This window comes from Anarhichas minor, unplaced genomic scaffold (genome assembly GCF_050575085.1).
Source record: "Anarhichas minor isolate MPS153535 unplaced genomic scaffold, ASM5057508v1 ptg000037l, whole genome shotgun sequence".
In the NCBI taxonomy this organism is placed as follows: domain Eukaryota; kingdom Metazoa; phylum Chordata; class Actinopteri; order Perciformes; family Anarhichadidae; genus Anarhichas; species Anarhichas minor.
Window position 1 is genome coordinate 2636272 of NW_027466483.1, and position 23223 is coordinate 2659494.

At 42.4% G+C, this 23223-nt stretch overlaps 1 protein-coding gene across 5 annotated transcripts in view; it reads right to left on the reverse strand.

Annotated features, from left to right (window-relative positions):
- The window catches only part of syne3 (spectrin repeat containing, nuclear envelope family member 3), a 67147-nt gene that overhangs the window by 42889 nt on the left and 1035 nt on the right, over window positions 1-23223 (reverse strand). For 2 of the 5 annotated variants that reach the window (XM_076107022.1, XM_076107023.1), the window contains exons 3-9: window positions 22982-23193; window positions 22030-22187; window positions 21077-21249; window positions 19784-20093; window positions 17722-17877; window positions 15651-16010; window positions 8420-8556 (exon numbers count right to left, since the gene is read on the reverse strand). In XM_076107022.1, the coding sequence (XP_075963137.1) occupies window positions 8420-8556; window positions 15651-16010; window positions 17722-17877; window positions 19784-20093; window positions 21077-21249; window positions 22030-22187; window positions 22982-23018 (1331 nt within the window). In that variant the 5' untranslated portion in view covers window positions 23019-23193. Of the gene's footprint in view, window positions 1-8419; window positions 8557-15650; window positions 16011-17721; window positions 17878-18083; window positions 18238-19783; window positions 20094-21019; window positions 21250-22029; window positions 22188-22981; window positions 23194-23223 lie in introns of those variants that run through there. The other 3 variants (XM_076107019.1, XM_076107021.1, XM_076107024.1) reach the window with 2 other exon arrangements.

Consider the following 23223-nt stretch of genomic DNA (forward strand, 5'->3'; position numbering starts at 1 on the left):
TGCAGATCATGTGGGAGCCAGTCGTTTGAACAGATTCGGTAGGAAAAGGGCCCTCAACATGGAAGAAAAGAGGTGCTCAGATACCATGCGTCTGCTCACGTACTGGAAGGCTGTCGACCCGACCACCCCTCCAGATGCTGTGGGACTACCTGAGGTCCTGAAAGAGACAGACTTCAAAATCATCACCACTCCCAGACCTAACACCCCTGTCTGTACTCCAGTATACCCGTCAGTGCTGACAGAAGCACACGGACAGACTGAGCTTTCCTCACCTCCCCCGCTGTATGTGAAAAAGAAGAGCAGAATAATCTATCCCTCACTTTTAAAGCCCTCAATCCAAGCACCTGTGTACAGAGTCAATGGGGGAACATTGGATATGGACGTGGAGAGGGAAGAGGATTGCAGGTCTGGGGACGACCGTGATGGGGTCAGCCAAGATGAGGATATGTTAGAGCTGAAGATGAGTACTCCAGAGAGCGGCCAAGACGAACCAGGGCAAATGAGGGACAGAGAAGGAGAGACCACAAGGCCCTCCAGTGATGCCCAAGAATCACTGAGGAGTGGCAGACATCGGCAAACAATGACGGAAACAGAGATGTTGCCCTTGGAGCAACGTTATGATAGAGTGGACAAACAGCTTGTGTGGGACAATGAGTGGTCAGAGAATCATCAGGTATTTACATCAGGTAAGCAAGAAAGTCCGAGGAAAAGTGAAGATGGAGAGAAAAGACAGGAATGGAAGCTGGGGAATGGTGAGTATAAGGCAAAAGGTTACTTGTTCCTCAAACCCAGGAGTGGACGGACAGCAGCCACCAGTGATGATGACACTGATGAGGAGGGCAGAAGAGAAAAGGTAAGAGGAGCAGCTGGAAGTCGTTCACTTCTCAGACGGTCCCGCAGGAACAGGAAGGAACCAGAGCGCTATGGCCAACATTTTTATCCTGTAAGAGGTGAGATACCACCATTAGCCCAGACCCAACAGTACCCCTTGCTGGTGAAATCCAACGGACAAGCTGAGTTTGTGCCATGGGGACATCGAGACATGGATGCACTGGAAAAGGCGCTGCCACCGCTGGCAGGAGGAGCCAACCCGTGGATCCGTCTCTTTGAAAAACACACAGCAGCGGATAAATTGGCATTAGGAGACATACGAGCCATGATAATCCGCGCAGAAGGAACAGCCCAATTGAATGCTTTGGAGGTAAGAACAGGAACGACCAATAGGGGGAATGAAACCTCATTCGACAACTTTCGAGGAGTCTTCTGGGAAGCGATGCGAAGCATTTGGGCCACAAAACCAAATATGAACTCCCTTTCTGGACTGAAGATAAAATCAGAAGAAGAGACCCATCAGTATCTGAAAAGAGCTGAAGTGGAGTGGTATATGGCCACGGGGGGGAGACATGACAGCAATGAAGCCACCATTGTAGTATGGCGACACACTGTACAGAAAGGCCTTCCCCTACCAGTACAGATAGCGCTGGGAGGAGTAGTGGGGTTGTGCAACATGGACGATGCCATGTGGAGAGAACACCTTACTCACTACAACCAAAATCATCTGACGGAGGATGACCAAGAAGCAAGGGGTAATGACGCAGCTGACCTCGCAGCTAAGAGAGCTGGAGGGTACATTGGTAATGAAACACAAATGTTGGTATTAAGTGTAAACGAACCACAGCTAGCCCCGAATGAAGGTGACCTTGTTTTGTTGCAGAAAAAAGCTGGTGCTTATGAGCATTCCCAGTGGTTGACTCATGGAGCAACCTGTAGGGAAGGATTGTGGAGGTCCCATGATGGACGAATGGTAGCTCCTGCCGAGCTGGTACACCTACTAATGATTGAAGCACATGGTCCATCTCACGAGTCGAAAAAACGAACATGTGCAGCATTGGAGAAACATTGGTGGCATCCATATTCTAAAGAGATGGTAGAGAATTTTGTCACAAACTGCGCAACGTGTAATGGTTATAATAACAAACAAGTGTATAAGTGTCCAATGGGGAGCTATCCTGTACCACGTGCTCCTTTTCAGGAAATTTGTATTGATTATACAGACATGGGTGCTGATAACAGAGTGCGTGGGTTGCGTTACATGTTGGTAATGGTAGATCGGTTTTCCCGATGGGTAGAAGCGATACCCTGCCGAAATGAAGATGGTGCAACAGTGGTAAAGTGGCTCAGAAATGAACTTGTTCCGAGGTATGGTCTCCCAAGAGTTATTCATTCAGACAATGGCTCTCATTTTGCTAATGTACATTTAGCAGCGGTAGAAAAGTGCCTAGGGATCCAACATAGGTTTGGATCAGTTTATCATCCAGTATCTCAGGGAATAGTGGAGAGAGCCAATCAAACTTTAAAAAGGAAAATTGCTAAAATCTGTCACACCACATCTATTAAATGGCCAGACGCCCTGCCTTTGGCACTAATGTCCATGAGAAACACAGAACATAACAGCACACATTTAACACCACATGAGATACTCACAGGCAGGCCAATGTCTGGCCCACCAAGGACCAGCAGTCATGGTCCTAGCCTAGACTTGTTAACCCTAGAAATTGAAGAATATACAAGGGCGCTAACTAACATGAGTCGAGTTTTGTTTTCACAGGTGACTAATGCAGAAGCAGCAGCTGACGGAAAGAAGCAGGCTCCTGTTGTATCACCAGGCAGCTTAGTGTGGATAAAAGTCCACAAGCGTAAGTGGAGTGAACCAACGTGGACCGGTCCATGGGAGGTAGTATTGGCAACCTCACATGCAGTAAAGGTAAAAGGTAAAACTGGAGCTAATTGGCACCACCTCACTCACTGTGCAGCAGCTAAGGTAACGAGTAAAACTCTCGCAGAGACAGGATTGAACATCAAACAGGCAAAATTTGAATCAGAAAATACGCCAAAAGAGGGGTTAAACAGTACTAAAAATGATGCTTCCCCCACAGTTTAAACGATGGCTTCCATTCGGAGACCCTAGATTCAGTGGGTTATGGAAGTCTGTAATCATTCTCTTCCTGATTTCAGTAGTTTCCCTCTTAGTATGGGGAATTAAACATAGACAGGAATCACAAAATAAGCATGACTACATCGAGATTCGAAATTTAGCATCTGTGACTAATCAAATTAATCCCCGACCACGTAGAGATGCTTCCCTGTCAACACTCACCTATGAAAATGTTACTCTCACTCTTACGTTCAAAGAAGGTACAACATCAATGGTGCAGTTCGACTTCTGTGAAGTAGTCTCCTGCCCCAAGTATGAACATACCTACGGTTGGATGACCAAAACTTTGTGCATCATTACTGACCTGTGTGGACCCGCTACGAATAAATATGGTAAGTTAGTATCATATTATGAGTGTGATTGTGAAGAATGGGAATGGGCAACTTTGAACACAGGCGGCGAGGGTTTTGAGAAAGACCCCAACCCAGGCCTTAAAGACCGACTAAAGATGTTAAATGCCCCATCTTCTTATCACATGTGCAGAAGGGGAGAGGGTAGTTGTAATCCTTTAAGACTTACCTTAACGAACCCAAAATTGACTGACAGTGGACTTTACGTAGTACAGGGAAAGGCAACTATAGATAGCCCTGCCCCACAAGGGCTCCTTAGAATTATTGTTAAACCCGTCAAAAAGATCATGAATGATCAGGTTCGACATACGACTGACTTGGGGAGTGATGTAACTGGTGTGGAAATGGGGATGACGGATGGGAATTTATGGCTCCGGTGGGTACAATATACGGCTTCAAGCCAGAAAAGTACAGACTGTATTGTGTGTTCAGAACCTTCACCCCTAGCAACACCTGTTCCATCAAGATTTCGACCCCTGAGCCCAGAATTTAGTTGTATTTTGACTCTGTTTACTGATGAAGCTTTGCCACTTCATCACACTTGTCAGGGGCTACATTGGGATTACCCACCTGTAGAATATACTACCCCACCTCTGTTCAAGATTTCAGAGGGTCCATTTGATTGTATAGTCTCAGATACAGCTAAGGGGCCCAATGTAGGCAGTATTATTGCAGCAAGTTGTAGCAACATTCACCATGCCAAAGACCATCTATATAACAACGTGTTAAGACAGACAGCACCCAGAGCTGATTTATGGTGGTGGTGTGGAGAAAAAACCATATATCCAATCCTGCCTAGGGATTGGACAGGAAGATGCGCGTTAGTGCAACTTATATTGCCATTTTATATTTTTCCTGTCAATGATGCAACTTATCAGGAACTAATTTCTCCACGCACACATGCTAACCGAAGACCCAAAAGAGATGCCGATAGCCCGAAGGGAGCTTTTGATGACCAAGTGTATATAGATATCATAGGGGTGCCAAGGGGGGTGCCTAATGAATTTAAAGCAAGAAATCAAGTAGCTGGCGGTTTTGAATCAACGTTTTTCTGGTGGGTAACGATTAATAAAAATGTCGATTGGATCAATTACATTTACTATAACCAACAGCGTTTTGTAAACTTCACCAGGGACGCCATATCAGGACTGCATGCACAGCTGGCGAAGACTAGTTTAATGACCTTGCAGAACAGAATGGCATTAGATATGATTTTAGCTGAGAAAGGCGGAGTTTGCAGGATGTTTGGATCTGCTTGCTGTACCTTCATTCCAAATAACACAGCTTCTGATGGATCGGTGACCAGGGCGCTGGCCGGATTGACGGCACTTAGCCAAGAGCTAGCAGAGAACTCTGGTGTCGATAATTCAGTCACCGACTGGTTGGAGGGTATGTTCGGCAAATGGAAAAGTGCATTTTTGTCAATTTTAACTACTTTGTGTTGTCGCTGCAGGCCTACTAGTCGTTTGTGGATGCTGTTTCCCTTGCATCCGTGGACTTCTACAGGGGTTTATTGCCTCAACAGTTAGTAAGACGCATGTACAGGGAAATCAGTTATGTGATGAGGAAGAAATGGAACTTCTGATGGCCACTGTTTAGTTGAGGCCACCAGCGATGCAATAGCAGGACTTCACAAGCAGCTCCTGAACATTTTTGCTGGGATCCTGAAGGACCTGATTAGGCCCAGATGGACTTCTAAACACATCCGGTGAGATACTGGAAATTTGGAAAATAGACTGATTGTTTAAGAGGATTTATTTTTTATTTTTTATTGGGCTATAATGGGTTTCAGGGTGCAATAATTAAGAAATGTAATTTTGTCAAGTGTAAAAAGAGCAGACAAGGCTTCTCAGGAATTTTTCTCTAGCCCTCAGGATGGATTCTGGATTCGATGCAGGACCTCCTCCACCATCTACAGCCCCACCACCTGGACACCAGAGGACTTCAACCGGAATCGACTGTTATTGTGTGTAGAGAGGCAAGCGTAGGGTGATCAGATAGGAAAAAAAAAAAACTTGAATTGTTGTTTACTATTGTTTAGATAGGGGAACTCATCCTCAGATAGAGTCAGGGGATTGTGTTTCCAGGGTATTATTTAATCCACTGTGAACAGTGGATTAGGGGGGAGTTGTAGGAAATTTTGGGTTTAGAAGTGTGTTTTAAGAAATTATAATAGAAGTGTTTAATGATTCATAATTAAGAAATCATAATTAGAAGTATGTTGGAATACATAATTAGAAGATTCATAATTAGAAGTGTTTTAGAATTTGTAGTTAGAAGTGTATCTTAGTAGAATTGTAGCACCTTAATATTTGCTTGTGAAACTTGTGAAGGTTTTTGCCAAAAGTTGCAAATCCTAATCTTTATATAGAATGTTTACCAAAGAAGTGTTAAGCCATAAAAGACAGTCATTGAATGTATTAAACTGTGAAGAATAGCCAAGGGAAAGTCAGACTTCTAGACAGACATTTGCAGGTTGTGCCCGCGCGAGGGTTTTCGGAAGCCTGACGCCAGGAGGAGGCAACCGAAATTAGCCAATAGGAATTAAGATGGCCAAAAGGGAGGGGATTTCAAACTGTAAGAGGAAGTGCTGGAAAGGTATTCACTCTCTTCCTACTCGGCTCTCAGCGTGGAAGCATCTGTGTTTTCAGGCTGAGTCGCGAGTGAATAGCTTTTCCGCGCGGATCATATTATTATATATTTTGTTAGTAGTGTACTTCATTCTGTAATTGTATTAGCTTCAGTAGGATTAAATACTTTTAATTGTAAACCAGTTTAGGGTAGATTTATTAAGAAGCAACTCTACTGTAAAATAACAGTGGAGCGTGCTCTCCGGCCTTCTCTCGGTGGGGGAGATTCAACCCTCCACAGACCCCCGGCCTCTGTAAACTATCAATGGATAAATCCAAAAAAAGAAAAGTCACGGAGGAAAATAGAGAGTTTAACTCTGCGTGGACGTCTTCATTTGCTTTCACTGCCAACGATGCTGGCTTACCTGTATGCTTCCAGAACAAGCACACAGCATGTGCTGAACAGTGTCACGCTGGAGATGATTTCTCAGCTGCTGCAGCAAACTCTCCTCTTCATAAGAGTTTGATATTGTTATATCAGGTAAAATTGCAAAAAAATGTCAAGAATTGTCTTTATTCTTGTTCTATATTTTCATAAATACAACAAACTATAGTTTTTGTATATATAATATAACTATATATACAACTTTATAAGCTGTGATATCAAATAGCTTTTGCGGCTCCAGACTAATTTTATTTGGTGGAAAATAGAGCAAAATGGCTCTTTGGATAGACAAATCCAAGACAAATAAATTGAGTTGAATTAAATTGAATTACTTGAAACCTGACAAGATGGGTTTTTGTGTGATCTTGTCATTTAGCAAGGATTCCACTACTTTGCAAGGTAAGGTCCAATATGCTACTTGCAGTGAAATGGAAACTGGAAACTTTCAGTGCACAAACCCTGAGAATGGACTTTTCACTGAAGTAGGAAGCATCTTTTGTCCAGCAGTTAAACAAACAATAGCTGCATGTTTTTAGATTCTGGATATTTAATGAAGGAGTAGATGTCATTTGAAGAATTGAATTAGTTTATTGAACATATAAAATGGATTAGTATTGAAAGCTACTATTTATAGAGGCAATAAAACATGTCTAGAATATAGAAATGTCCTTAATAGATAGAATCTGAAAAGCATACAAAAAGACCTCTACATATCAAGAAACATATGCCCACAAACTATTCCATAAAATACTGGCCTTGCACCGTGGGATCCCCCAGATGTTGCTGTGAGAGGAACGTCTGCACTACGTTGCTTAGCCTGTTGCCACGGAAACCCGGCCCAGGATAAGCAGTAGAAAATGGAATGGATGCATGGATGGACAACTAACTAAATTCACTAAAATGATGTCTCTGACCTTCATTTTCTAATGCTTAATGATTTCTACATTTACCACTACAACACAGCTCTTTCCAGGAAATGCAACAAATTATTCGCAAACTATTTGGAAATAAAGGACACATTTAATAAAGTGTTGCCACCATTTCTTAGTAACAGGGGCAAAAAAGTGGGCGCATAATTAAAGCATTAAAGCAAAAGAATACACAAATGGGATGCCTAATGGTTTGTTACACGTCACAGAGCAAATTGTGAAGCTGTTTTTTGTTTTTCTTCACTGGACTTAATTTTAGTCGTTTTAACTAAAATACCACTTGAACATAATGACCTCCCAGCTCAGGGTACACATGGCTCAAACCACTCGAGTCTGAGTTTTAAATATCCAAAACTAGAGCACTCCATTAAGCCTCGCAAATCTCTGAAAGTAGCACTAAAAGCTAAGTAGGACATCCTGCTGCAGGGAAATACAATTCAGATGTGTAAAATTATATTTTGAGTCATTTATATTGTTAAAATGCACGAGAAGCACGATTAATAATGTCCGGATTCTGTTGACACGTTTCGACTGGATATCATTATCAGGTAGAGTTTGGGGGAAATGTCGTTTTAAGTTGAAAACATTTCCTACTTCGTAAAATATTTCCTCAACCTTTTTTTATTTTATTTTGAAAACTACTTTGTTTGCTTTGGCTTGTGGTCTTCTCTACTTTCCTCGACCACATTTTCAGGTGCATGCTGCCACCAACTGTGAATTTGCATAAACGTGGGCCAGTGCCCATTGGATCCAGACCTTTTGTAGGTCTTGGTTTACCTGACCCTGGTTTGTGTCATTTTCTACTGAGTACAGGTTGCACAGAATACTTAAAATTGTCTCTATTTCCTCAATTGATTGTGTAGGATTCCCTGCTGAGACTTTGATAACTGGGATGGTTGTTTTATTTGAGTTGCAAGGTATTTACTAGTTTTATTGGTGTACTCAAATTCTTCATGCCTGAGCATGTGTATCCGGAATTCACATTTGCAAAGATATATTTCCTATTTTACAATTAGCGACACACAAGTAGATAAACAAGGAAGTTTTAAGATATTATGTGGCCTACATATTGGTCCACAAGGTTTTGACTTTCAGGGTTTTTCAATAGCGGTAAGCTTCCTGTCACATACCTTTGATGTTCTTTGACAACAGCCAGGACATCATCAGAGAGGTGACGCGAGTCCTCTGAGAACCTGAAGAGCTCCTTGAGCTGAGCCTTGAGTAGTTCCACTTGGGACTCCTCCCCATCCAGGGTATTCCTCACGCCCTGCAAGATACAAGTATGGAACATAAGCAATGTGAGCACAAGCCACAGCAGCAGCAAACTTCAAGGTTGCACACTCGCTAAGCTGCTGTTTGATGTAGTGGTGTAACGCACCATTATCAATCCCCCCTCACGGTTCAGCACACATGTGAACCGCTGATTAATGACAGTTTAACGTTAACCATCACAGTGTGAAATAACGTTTTTCTGATGATCGTTATCGTCCGATATTCAGTAAAATATCTGATCAGGACATAGGCATTCATGCTTTCTTTTCGCTGATCCCTGATAATGTTACATTGTAAACAACCAATTCCATTTTGAAATTGACAGAAGACCTAACGTTAGCAGCACCGATAACGGCTAACGAACGGCGATTCCGTTCAGTTACATTATGATGCGTTCAGGGAAAATTAATAAATTCAACAAATCCAGTTGTTTGACGGAGATGCTCTTTCAGCAATGTGTGACGACCCTCTCTGCCCTGTCTGCCTGTTCGTTTGGCTGCCTTCCTTGCAGGTGTTGGAGGTGGGTGTGGCAGAGGGTCGTCAGGCAGAGTGGAAACACCTGAGGCCATTAATAACACTGGCCCGAGGTACTGTCACGGTTTAGGCTTTTCCCCGTGTTCCTGTGTGGCTCCGCCCCTGGTCTCCTCCCGGCTCCCTCCTGTGTCTCTGTGTCTGAGTGTCTCCTGATTGCTTTCATTCACTTCACCTGTGCTCAATCACCTGCCACTGGCTTTTTCCTCTGCCAACCCCACACTGCACTCACCTCACCTGCCTGCAATCTACTCATCACCCCACACATATATTCTCCCCTGCTTTCCCTGTTCTGGTTGTCAGATTGCATTTGTCCTTCTCCGAGTGTGCGTCATGTTCTGGTATTTTGTCCTCGTGTTTGTTTCCATAATTAGTGACTTTGCCTTTCTACAGTTTTTGGATTTTTGGTCCGCTCCCTGTTGGAGTTGTTTTGAGTTACTTATTACGTCTCCAGTGCCTGTCTCTGCGCTTGAGTCTCTGCTCTGTTCCAGAAGCACAGACTCAGCAGAGGATAGCACCATGCGTTTCGCTTTCCAGACCCAAGGAAGGAGAGTGTACAACCATCGTTTGGTGCGTGTTGCACCTAAACGGTCTGACCTGGTTTTTGGAACACGCCTTGCCTTGGGAGGGCCTCGTTGGGTTCAGTTGGCCTACCAGCAATTGGTAGGCCTACCCCTATCGCTGGCATTCGGCAGCGGGGTCAGAAACCGGTGATCACTGCGGCTTGGAGGCAGCAGCGGCAGGAACCCCGTCACCAGTTATTACTTTTTTGGTGACCAGTAGGGGTGGGGGAAAAAATCAATACAGCATAGTATCGCGATATTTTGCGTGGCGATATTGTATCGATACATGGATGCCAAGTATCGATCTTTTATTATATAAACTATAAAAAAAAAAATCAAAACAATTGCTTTTTCAGTCCACTAGATGGTGCTGAGTTGTTTTCTGGTGAGGTCAGGAAAGGTCCCGGGTCAGCGTGATTGGTAGGAAGTTGGTCAAAACAAAGAGACATCTGGCCTCACAACGGGGTTAAATCTGCCAACAGTAGCCAGGCTCATGGGGAGAGTGCGGCGCATAACTGTCTCTCTGCCCTTGATGTCCACGCATCGCAAGTTATACTGAGTTATATAACTCTTATATCCTACTTATATAAGTTATAGTTTATATACTGAGTCCACACGTTTGCATATAGTTAAGTTGGACTATGTAGTAACACAAACAGTTCAGTTTGTCAGGTTCATGCAACATTTATGACATTGTTGGTCAGTCTGCCTGCTTGACAATCCTATTTTGCTGCAATAAAAATGATTGAAGTGAGATGAACAGACTGAAAACTTTATCTTATTAGATAAAACATGTTGACAGTTTTCCTTTGGGGACATCATTTGAAGTTGAAAAAAGTAATAAATCGCAATATCGTGATAATATCGTATCGTGATAATATCGTATCGCGGGATCTCTGGTGATTCCCACCCCTAGTGACCAGTAAAAAATAAACTTGCCTTCCACCTCGTCTCTGCGCTTGAGTCTCTGCTCTGTTCCAGAAGTGTGACAGGTACATCCCAAGTCTCTTAACTGTCATTTCCTCGATCCTCGCTTGAACCGGAAGTTGTTCTGCTCCTCCATATTGACGCCCGTCCCAAAGCTCTTATTTAGCTCGGAGGGATCTCCGAGGAGCCATGAGCGAGGACGCAGGAGAACAGCCTTCCAGGAAGTGTTTTAATGGCTGACACGCCCCCTCATTGTTCATCAGTTATGTGATTGGATGCTGGCAGCTGATCGCACTGACTGACTGGAGTTTCATACCAGAGTGAAGACAGATCAGAGATTAAACTCTCGTTTATATTTGATTCGTTTTCTGATTCACCACCTGGTTTAAATAAATGTTCATTGTAGACTGAACAACAAAAGGAGCACAAACAACTTTCTTCATTTATTAGAAAGATTTAAATATATATATATATACAGTATATTAGCGCTGGGCAAGTTCACGCGTTAACGCATTCATTAATTAACGACAATTATTTTATCGCGTGTTAATGCAGGTTTTTTTTTTTATTATTAAGCGGACATTTTTAACACAAGAACCAGCCGGCCGACTGGCAGCGAGCGGTGAACGGCTGTTTGTGTGGCGTCTCTTCCTGTTTCCTTCACCTACATTCCCCTGGGTCCTAAGTCCCTCCATGTACAGCTTCTTATCACCCTCTATGTACCAACGTACATTTATAACAAATACCACACATATTACGGTAATCAGCGTTGCATATGTATCTGACCAAAATACCAAAAAAAATAAATGATTCATTTAAATTATTTTTTTTATAGTTTTTAAAGTGTTTTTGTTTGGAATATGTATAATAAGCACATCATTTAGTTATTGCTACTAAGAATTTAACGAACGTAAAAAAAGGAAAAAAACATGACGTATTTTGGTTTGCAGTTTTCAAGGTGTATATTTCAAATTGCATCTCTTACATACATGAAAATAAAGTTGAATATCATCAGAATCATAACTGTATTTTAACTGCGACTGTGTAAAGGGAATACTCCTGTTAAAAATAACCTTATTTGTTTAAAGTGCATTGTTATGCGCAAAATTCAATAATGAATTCAAAAGTAGTGTATTGCGCACTTTTATTTTAAAAGTACTGCTATATGAACAAAAGTGCAATAACATTTGGTTTGCAAACACCAGAGTGGTGGGTCGTGAGCTCGCCATCTTTGGAAAAAGAAAATCGTGAAGGTCTTATGAAGTCATGTCATGTGCGTCTGTTTGTTGTAGCGAGAGTGTGTATTTTCGGGGCAATGGGCCTTCGAAACAATGTGAGTTTATTTCGGGATAATGGGCTTTCGGTCAAATGGGACATTTTTCTGACTATTGGGGTTTTGGAATAATGGGCCGTTGTAACAATGGGCAGTACCCATATTATCACTTATACAGTCATTTAGCCAAATAGAAAAGAGCTATATCCTGATCTATGACGAATGATGTATTATAGTCAAGAATACACTTTGAATTGTGCCAATATGTAACTAAACAAAAATAGCTAATTTAGGCCCTTTACTTGGGGTGACTACAAGGCTAACAGTGGGGGTAATAATTTTGGAATAGGTTTCCCTGGTCTTCTATTCTACCAACACTGCATGAATGCAGCATGACGCCAAATAGTTCTAGATGTTTTGTTTATCAGCTCCAGAAAAAAAATCCCAGAATGCACAGTAAAAAGCTGTCATCTTTGCACTGTAATGGTAATTTTTCATGTAGTATATATTTCCACTCAGTATATTGTATTCATGCAGAAGTAATTTTGCTCTGAACTTTGTTGAACTTCACCATGTCTGTTGTGCAGAAGAAGAATTCTCCCTCTCTGTTCACAAAGATAACTAACTGTGTTGTATGAGAATGTTCCAGCACCAAGGCCTTTGGGCCGCTTGCTTTGGTTGCTGACCGTTTGTTTCTGAATGTTGTTCCTATCAGTCTGAGACCAAAAGTCTGATACTGAAATGTCTGTAACATTGGCCATCGGCCCCCACCTTTGCTCATTCTGTATAAAGAAAGCTTGTTCACTTTTTTCTTGGTTCTTCCTCACTGAGACTGAACGCATTCTGTTGTGATGATTGAACCTTCTCTGCGCAGAGAATAAATACTTAAAAGACAACCTGGTTTTCGGTATTATGTATTTCAGCAGTAAAAGACTCACGCAAAGCGGGTATAGGAATATTTTCCACCACAGCACTTTGCACATCAGAAACAGCAACATCAGTACACTTCCAATGGACCCTTTTCACACCTTCCTGTGTTTCAATGCCACACTGATGTAAACAGCATACACTGTTAACATATAAATAGTCATATCAAATAAATGCATGTAGTGCAAACAAAAAATATTTGGAACATATTTTAGAAGATTTAGAAAATTTTCACAATTTAAAACTGAAAAAATAATCTTTTAAAGGTGCACTTTGAGACCTTGTTACTATCTGTTCTATAAGCTTGCTGGAGCAGAGGCATTTTCGGCTTTAAGCAGCTCCTCCACCTTCGTTGTATTTGTCATTTTGAGGCAATAGACCTTTCTCTTGGTGGATATTTTGACTTACATAGCAAGAGGAGCAACAGGTGCAACTAACAAAAGCAACAATGGCTCTGTCTCATTTAGATGTGCCAGTCAACGAAATGCACAGTACCAAAGCCCTGGAAATAGCTCATAGTAAATAGACTGCGAACATTACTGATGTCACTCACGGTGGACAGAATGACACAGCTGCAAATAATTACGATAAGTAAGTTTGCTTCAGGTGTGTCAAGGACAAAGCACCAACCGTGTTATCATTGGCTGTCAGCTAACTGGCAGAGTGAAATCATGCGTAGCCATACTGATGTTTATCAGCTGCGGCCATGATTAGCTGGCGATGACACACCTGTGAAAAGAGTGCGCTGAAAAGCACAGCTGTGCTAATGTGAAAAACCCCATTCTTTCCAGCAATTGACATGTGCTCTCATGAATTATTAAACACACTTATTCAATAAAAGCACACCACTGTATCTTCTTTAAGGTTAGGACCCTTACTGGAGAATGTTCTATAACTGTTTGGCATTTCTATCCATTACCACTTTATGCGAATTATCTGGAGTAGAATATCTCAGCTCAAATGTAGATAAACTGGAGGTGTTTACAATCCATTTCACGTCTGAAACTAAAAGTAAAAACAGTCACAGTGAGGTGACAGCCTGTCTAGATTGCAGCAGATGACAGACAGATGAGTCCACCGGATCGTTAAGCATTCCAGTCACACCCAACCGAAGCAGCTCCACAGGTCCACAGGAGCAGAAAGATTCTCTTTGAACTGTGAATTCTGTCTCCTGCTGATTCTGCCCTTTATCCATCACACGGTGCAAACGTGTGTATGAAAACGTACGAAAGATAAATTCTATGGAGGCAAAGCTTGTCACGTTCATGCCCACTTTTCTGCCAAACAATGCTGCTCATCAATCCACGGGCAGACAAAGAGATGGCTGGATGTTGCAGTGGTAGGAATAGTAATCTGACTGGGATTGTGCCACACCTCTCTGAGGCACTCATTCAGTCGATCCACTGAAGTGATAGAGCAGCTTCACTGACAGGGCAGCCAGGAATGTGAGATAGGTTGTAAAATATACTGTGATGGAGAAAAGGAATCCAGTCAAGAGTCATCATGTCAGGGCACGTAGATAGAATCAGCTCTGAGAGGGACTAGAGGAGGAATGATGTTTATGTAAAGAGAATAGGTGCAGAAAGAAGATGTAACATGACAGAAAAAGAAAATGAATGTGTACAACCACAGAGAAGAATGGATAATAGAAAGGAAGAGAAAGGAGATGGGGGAGGACAGATGGAGTGCAAATACATTTGGTATCCTGGAAATGAGCAAAGATTCAAAGATTCAAACCTACAGCTACGTATCAAATCTCAGTCCCTTTGTTTCTAAATGTGTCCGTAGCACCGTATCAAACTATCAAGTACTGAACATGGCAACTGGGAATATCCTGCAAGAGTCCTCTAGAGTAGTGAGAAAGCCAATAAATCCTTATTGATATAATATTGTAATTTATTTATTTATTCTTATTTATCAATTATATTTTGTATTGTTAAGCGGAATCTGCAAAGTAGCTAAAGCTCTCAGATAAATGTAGCAGAGTAAAAAGTATTTGCCTCGAAGATGTAGAAAGTACCGTATTTTCCGCACTATAAGGCGCACTTAAAAGCCTTTCATTTTCTCAAAACGACAGTGCGCCTTGTAATCCGGAGCGCCTTATATATGGATCAATTGGTTAATTGGTTGATCCATACTGGTTGTACACGGCGCTCTGTCAAAATGTTTCAGTACGACTGGTAAACTACAAAGCCGCACCGCGGTAAACACCGGTACTGTGCTTACTCCTAGTCCAACACCACTTGTGTGTATAAAGACCCCAAAATGGCACCTTTCAAGAGACACGTTTACGACGCTATTCTATTCTATGCGCCTTATAATCCGGTGCGCCCTATATATAAAAACAGTTCTAAAATAGGCCATTCATTGAAGGTGCGCCTTATAATCCGGTGCGCTTTATAGTGCGGAAAATACGGTAGTAGGAAATAGAAATACTTCAACCAGCAGTGTGGAACTTTTGTCTCCCCCTCTGGCAGTGAGAGTAATTCTACAAACACTGTCGATGTGTGCTTATGGTGCTCAGGAGTGTTTGTCATGTGCATGAAAACAAAACTGCAGACAGGGAAAGTAACATGTGAGTGGCTGGATGAAAGAAGAGATAACTACATTCTCGTGTTTAGAAAAAGACAGACCTAACGGACGCAGCATATTCTGTTACTAATACAGTTCAAATGAGAAAGACAAAATACAGATGGGGGAAGGGGAGAAATTCGATTTCTGACCTTTTGCGTGCATACAAGGATTTACAGTAACCAGGATACCAGGAATTTTTGATTTCAACATGTTGTTCAGCACTGACAGCTACACCTATGTTAGACTTCAGAGTCTTGATTTGTAAAGATCAACAGATATGTTTAAAAAACCTACCGTGTATTTCCTCCACTGGCCCACCATCTGCTCCTCGGTCCGGTCAGTGCGATCCCTAGCCTCGCGGCCCTCCTCCAGTTCCTGGTCTAGCCCCTGCAGCAGCACCCTGAGCTGGCCGATGTCTTCTCCCAGCCGCTGGCATCTGGCCATGTACTGACTGTGGGAGTCCAGGCTGGAGCGCAGGCCCTCCTCAGACTCACACAGGCCCTGCCTCAGCCTCTGCCAGCCCAGCCTCAGCTCCTCGGCCTCCTCCATCACCATCTCCGCCCCAGAGGGAGAGGTGTTGCCCCTCACCGCCTCCGCCACTCCCTCGATATGCTGCAGGGTCTTCTCCTCGCCGGCTACACTGTCATCCAGAGCCTGACACGGGGGCAGAAGAAGAAGCATTACAATTCATGTGTTGGCTTGGATTCCAAAGGTACAGGTGGAAAAAATAAATTCGACTTGGTTTCAAATCATAAGAAGTATTTCTCAACAACATGAAATACTTGTGACCACTAAGATTCTTACAAAAAATATAGGCTAGTCATTAAAAAGGCCAGGTAAAAAAGTCTGCCACTACCTGGCGGGGGCACAGGCAAGAAATGAAATAAAAAGGGCACCAGCTGCATGCTTTGGGGAACCAGAGCGCACAACGTTTTCTGACCTATAGGGCATCACGTTTTCTCCGTTTAACAGCAGCCATTAGAGAGCTGAATCTAGTTTTCTCAACTGGAAGATCATCAAACATCATGAAAATGGAGTTTTTCAGAAGCACAACTATATCCACAGTTAGTAACTTGGCGAAAGGGAATTTCAATATGTTAAACTTGAAGGAGCAATAAAAGACATTCAGAGCATCAATATGGCAGCAAACCACTATTGTCTATGTAAAGACATAGTGGAGCAGAGAATGAAGTCACTCTCCCTCTGTGTGTGTTATGATCAGACCTTCTCTTTGCTTTCTTTACACAGCTGGCCGGTCGTGCGTGCTTTCAGTGCATGCGAGTGTGCCCCACTGGTTAGCTCAGTCAGCACTGTTAACCTTTTTAGCACTGTTAGTTACAAGCCGCCGACTTAGGCGTCGCCATGTTGAGAGCCGCTGAGAGGCAATCGAAATCTCGAATTATGCACCCTGGACATAAACTATTTGAGCCCCTTCCATCTGGCAGGAGGCTGCGGTCCATCAGGACCAAGACCTATCGCCACATGAACAGTTAAGCTCATCAACAAAGCCCGGGACCCCCACTGACTGACATCCCCAGGACATTTTCTTACCGGTCACGTTCCTGCACATTCCCTCCCTGTTTCTTTATTTAAACACACTCGACACTTTTACATTACACTTCATCATACTTGTTTATAGTACTGTTATCTGTTTGTTGTTCACTTTGTTTGATATTCTTTTATATTCTATTGTAAATTTGAATATGTTTTTATTTCTCACACTGTTGTTGATTGTTTAATGTTATGCACCACCCGCCGTGACAAACTCCTTGTATGTGCAACATACGTTGGCAATAAACGGTTTAAAGCTAACTTTGGTACGGTACAATAAAAAGGCAACATTTATCTTTAATATTGTACATGGTCCCTTACAAATGAAATAAACAAAATGTGTTGTATTTAAAAGACATTTTAATCAATATATTCATGACATGTTTTATTTTTTATCTATGATATTTTTGAACTGGTCAATTAATTCATGATTTTAATTAAACAATAAAAAAGTGTATACTTCTTCCCCCGGAGACTCCATGACAGTCAGTAAGATCACACTGAAGGAAACACTCTAATCATCCCAGCTTTAGTAAACTGTGCAGTTGCAGTGGAATTACACAGTATTTGGATTCATATTTTGAATACTGCAGTGATATATTTCTAATGACATAGATAAATAGACCACACTTATTGTACCCCTCCATTTATGTTTTTTTAATGTCTTCACCATGAGGATAGTTGTACCTACTTTTCATTTGGTTGGTACTTTTAGTTCATAAAAGTAAATTTTACACAGCTGAGAATATTTATTCAAACTATTACCCTTTGCATATTGAACATTAGAAAGACAGGTTTGTTTATTCAGTCTCACTTGTAAGGCTCTGAGCTTGTTCTCGGAGGTATCCTCCCTCTCCATTAGATCAGTGAGCTCCTTGGTTTTTGACAGCAGCCAGGACTGGAACCTCTGGACGCAGCCTTGGTATGTCTGGTGCTCCTCAGCCATCTTCTGAAGCAGCGACAGACGCTCCTAGCACAGCAGGAGACACTTTAGTGGCGCACTGTTCAAAAATGAACGGAGAGCTTTCAACACACATTACAGACTTCACATTTGGGTATCTGAGCGAGGAGCGTGAATATGAATTTGTATTCTCCTGTGAGACTGAGAGCTGTTGTCTGTTACTACATAACGCTTGAGAGCACGTTGACATTTTAGATACGAACACAGAGACTAACCAGGAAGAGCCAGTTCACAGGTAGGAGGTGCTTCCACAAAGGGTTACCCCGTGAAACACAGCAACGTTCCCATTTGGAGTCAAAAGTAGAGATTTGCCAGCAGACTGGTGTGTTCAAGTGAATGCATGAGGTAGGTTTGATTTGAAAGAGCTGTCTGAAAAAGGAAGAGGAAGAGCTGTCTCATTGTGTGGCAGCTGGCATGTATTTGATAATGTTGACTAATCCAGCAATATCTCTACTCTGAATGAAATTGAATAAACAGTAAACTGTTCGCTCCCTTAGCAGATTCAATATAGACAGAATGAATATCAAATGTATCATACATGTATCGCTCATACAAAGAGTAAAGTACAGAAGTGAACATGAATCACAGTTTGAAATGCTTGCTGTAGATGTAAATTAAGCCAAGGGATCACTGATTTGTGGGCACATACTGTACACTCACTTTGATTCAAACATAATGCAAATCCCACAAACAGACTCACACATACAGCCAACTACACAGCCTCCCCCACAGCATCATCATGAAAAAACATGTCATCCTTTGAACCTCACCGCCACAATTCCTGTTCCCTTCCATCCCTCGCAAAACATAGTCAACAATATGTACTGTAAATGTGTATATGGGTGTGTGTGTGTGTGTGTGTGGTGGTGGAAGCAAAGAATGAGAGCCAAACAAAAGCCACTGGAATTTCATCTGCAAGTGATTATCAAGCTCCGTGCTTCCTGCTACAAAGACGCAGTTCCTCATTCCACATGCTTTCACTGCATGGTTCATTCTCTTTTTCTTTCTACCAGTGTGTTTACTTTATTAATTTACTTGTCTTCTCTCCTCATGTGCTTAAAGTATTATTCCACACACATTGTACCAGCTGACCTGTGTGCATTTTTTACATAAACCACAAGCTTTGCATTAGCATGAGCAGAGCTGCCACAGACTGGGTGCAAGGCTCTGACCCAACTTGTGCAAGAGTGCAAGACCCTGATCACTGATATGCACGAGCATTAAACCACGAGAACGACTTAGTTGAGTCCAGGTCAAGTCCAAGACCAGGTGCAGTTGAGTCTGAGACAAGACTAAGTCAAAAGGCAAGACCGGAAACGAAGTCCTGTTCAAGACATAAGCTCGAGCACACAGCTTGGATGTCAGCTCATTTCGGTTAATGCAGGCAAGATGCATAATAGATAACAGACTAGTTGTAACAAAGGTATAAATAGCAAACGTGGCAAAGTTAAAAGTAGATTACTGGCCCATAATAAAATACTCATTTGCATACTCGTTACTCCACAGCAGCCATCAGCGAGATGTGAACAAATTAGAACTTGGTTCCAGGCGTTGAAGCAAAGTCAAGCAAAATAACTACGGCTGGGCCATATGGTGAAATTTTCCAACCGGCAACCACCAACAACTGGCAAGTGGTGATATATTCATGCAGGTGTGTGTGTGTGTGTGTGACGGGCTCCACACATGAAAACACAGACAGTCGGGAACATCTCTAGTCTGCTGTCATGTTTACATTTGAATAAATGGCAGTACTGTAGGAGATGGACTCACGATGCATGAAAGTCACTTTCCTTGTTTGATTTGCAGCAAACATAGCAATGCTACTGCGGCTACATCTCTCTCACATCTGTTGGCTCTGAGCATATGCACACCTTCCATGTAGGTATGCAATAGGATGTACTGCGGTAGTCCTCACCTCAGCTCTGTCTCTGACATCGTTGTAGGCCTCCTGCAGCCTCTCCTGGGCCTGGGGCTCCACGCTGGGGTCCTGGGTTCTGTTGTGCAGTGCGGCGGCCTCGTCCAGCAGCCTCTCCAGGAGCACCGCCTGGCTGTGGATGTCGCTCACCACCACCCTCTGCTGGTCCATCTGCCAGAGCTTCTCCTTCACCCCCAGCTGCAGCTCCACCACGACATCCAGGCCGCGCTGCCGGCTCGTCAGCCACAGCTCAAACTCCTCGTAGGCCTTCAAGTACTCGCCCCAGTGGAGCCACACCCACTCTATGCGACTGGGTGTGAGGTGAGACACATGAAGAAGAGTTAGCCTGTAGCACGGAAACATGGCACCCACCGTCCCATTGCCCCTCAGGTAAACACTGTTAGCTCTGTCACCAATGTTACCTTTGCTTGCACTGTGAGTGCTAATAGCGCCGTTGGCTCAGCCATCGCTATGTTGAGCCGTGTGGAGGCAATAAATATGATCTATTTTTCTAATTTAGCAACTTTAAAGACAATAGTAGTTTAACTAACATTAAAACACTACCAAAAGCCCCCAGCTATTTGTCATGTAGCGTCAGATGTTGTGCAAACCAGATGTGTCAACAACTGCACAGTGATAACTGTCTGATAACATACTACTCCAATTTAGCTAGAGAAATGAATATATACACAAGATGCTTAAAATAGAGTCTGGTTGTCATTTCAAGTCCTGCTAAAACTTCCAGAATTAGTGCTGAAAGAATTAATTATCAATGAATTAAGTCATTCATCAAGAAAATTGGCAAATATCCAATAATATATCACAAAATATCCAAAACAAGTTACTTCTAATATGTCGCTTTGGGAAAGTGATGGCCATTTTTCACTATCATTTGACATTTTGTAGCTTTACAACATGCAAGCGTCCATGATAGCACATAAATCCTTCAGAGGTAAGGCAGTGCAATGTAAAGAACCCCAAACAACGATCTAGACAATATTTGGGGAGGCCCCGCAGTTTAGTCAGATACTGCAGGTACTGTAGTACTGTAGCATGTTGATACCAAATCCAGCTTTTAAAGGCATTTGAAACTTTTAATGCTCTATGCACATTTGATGGTTCAGGTGTGGAACAATTACCTGAAAACACACATCTGAAGCGACTCAAAACAGATCATCAATGGCTTAACTGTGAATGCAGCCAAAGGAGACCTCAGACCTCGGGTGCGTCAAATACCTACGAATCACGACACACACACAGTCCACCTGAGGTCTGCAGTGAGTAGTGCAGCACCTGTGACAGTGGATGATATAGGTGCTGGTCTCCTCCCACAGGCTTTTCAGGTCTTTGAGCTTAGCGTGGGTGTGGTTTCTCAGCTCTTCGTCTCCGCTCTGCAAAAGGTTCTCAGCTGCCACCAGCGCCATGTCCATCTTCACACGACCCTCATGCTGCGAGTGATGGATCTTCTACACATTCAGCAGAGCACAACATAAAAAGCATCAGCAAACCTCTCATGTGGTAAAGTGACTGGGAGCTTATTAGAATGTGATGATTGGTAGCAGCTTTCTCTCACAACGTGTATCATTACTGCTAATACTTCTCAAAATGAAGACCACATTTCCCATGAACCCCAGTACTTATCTGTCACTCTTCCTGCCTAGCATCTTTGACACTAGAGAACACTTTTATCATTTTCATCATGTATGCTGCACACATTTCTCCTAAAGAAGATCCTAAAGAAGTGTCATCTTCTATGAGCCAAAGAAATCCCACTTCATAATTCATATTTGAGATGTCACTTTTTGCATTAAAGGCCAAGGGAATCCCAAACAATAAAGAAATCCAGATGTGAATATAAACAGTTCCTAGATGACTGAAAATGAGACATTATACACCTAGGAGCATTATTTCCAACATGTTTTGTGTTATTTTGTTACATTACTCACTGTAACCAAGAAACTACAATACTTTCAATTTACAAAATGTGTTTATTTATTTCAATTGTCAGACCTTTTAAAGATTACATATAAGTATATTGAAGTATTGTATTCAGCATTGTTTTATTCACCTTCTCATGACTGAGGACAGTATCACATGATTTCTGAATTTGCTTGTATATCTACAATGTAAGTAGACATTGGTCGCTAACAAAGGATCCTGCTCAAAGACCACAAACACTGGAGTCTACTGACAGAGTACTAAAGTGGCAGCAGGGGTCAGAAGTGAAGGGTCAGGAAGTATCTCACCTCCGTCTCCCTGAGTCGGCCCTCCAGGGCATCACGGGGTCCCTGGGTGTTGTCATTGGCCTTCAGCCTCTCCTGGATGGCCCGCATCCAGGAGAGGGCCGCTTCCAGGCTCTCCATGAACTCCTGCTGCTCCTGCTGCGTCATGGCCAGTCCTTGGACTGAAGAGAAGAACAGAAGTAAGCTTCTGTGTCAGCAGGCAAGTAAAGTTAAAGGAGAACTCCACCAATTACATTTTGAAGGAAAAACATATTTTGAATTTCTTAACAAAAAGCCTGTGTTAGAAACTGGGAGTGTGGAATTTGAAAAGACATTGACGTTGACAAAGTAGGCAGGGCCTAATAAAGAGTTCATAGTAGCATCATGGGACATGTAGGATCCAGTGTTAAGTGGAGCTTGTCCCATACCAGGGAAGAACAATGTGAACACATATGGATTGAAGCAGGATATTTCATTCCATAAAACATACTTAGAACCATTCATTCCAGCCCTAGTTCTGCATATGATTCGGATTGTGATATTGAAGATAAGATAATAGCCTGATGTTGAACGTACCATGATGCAGTGATATTGTTGCACCAAGCACACACAGACTTTGAAATAGAAGCATAGTTTGAATAGAGGAGACATTGCTATTAAATAGATTGATTTTAATATTTTGATATCTTGAATGCAAAGTTTACACTATTTCATTCTTTTTAAAAATCTGCCTCTCGCGTGTCCCCCAACTCGTACTACTGAAAAAAGCAACTCTCTCTCTCTCACTAGAAATCATAAGAAGAATTTTACAAAACTGTAATTTGTATGATAAAAACCAGCAGGCACACTTTTTTGTGACTGGTCATGCAACTCTACCACACAGTCTGGAAACCCCTGACCTAAGGCATGTATTTGTGTCCATCTCCTGTGTATACTGGATATTATATTTCATACTTTTTGAAGAAATTGAAATAACTTGTCCTCTCTCTTGTTATGTGCATTTTCAAGAACATGGTAATGGCACAATTCCAGGACTTCCTGACTGCATTGAGAGCAGTAAGATGAAACTCAGTGTGCCTCAGGACATGCTGGAAGGAACCCCTTTGAGAGAGAACTGGCAGAGGTAAGGCTGGTAAAGAGTCTGCAGTCAGATGTATGGGAGGAGCCCGAAGAGGCACCGCATCATTTCTTAGAGGGAAAATAAAACATTTTCCTCAT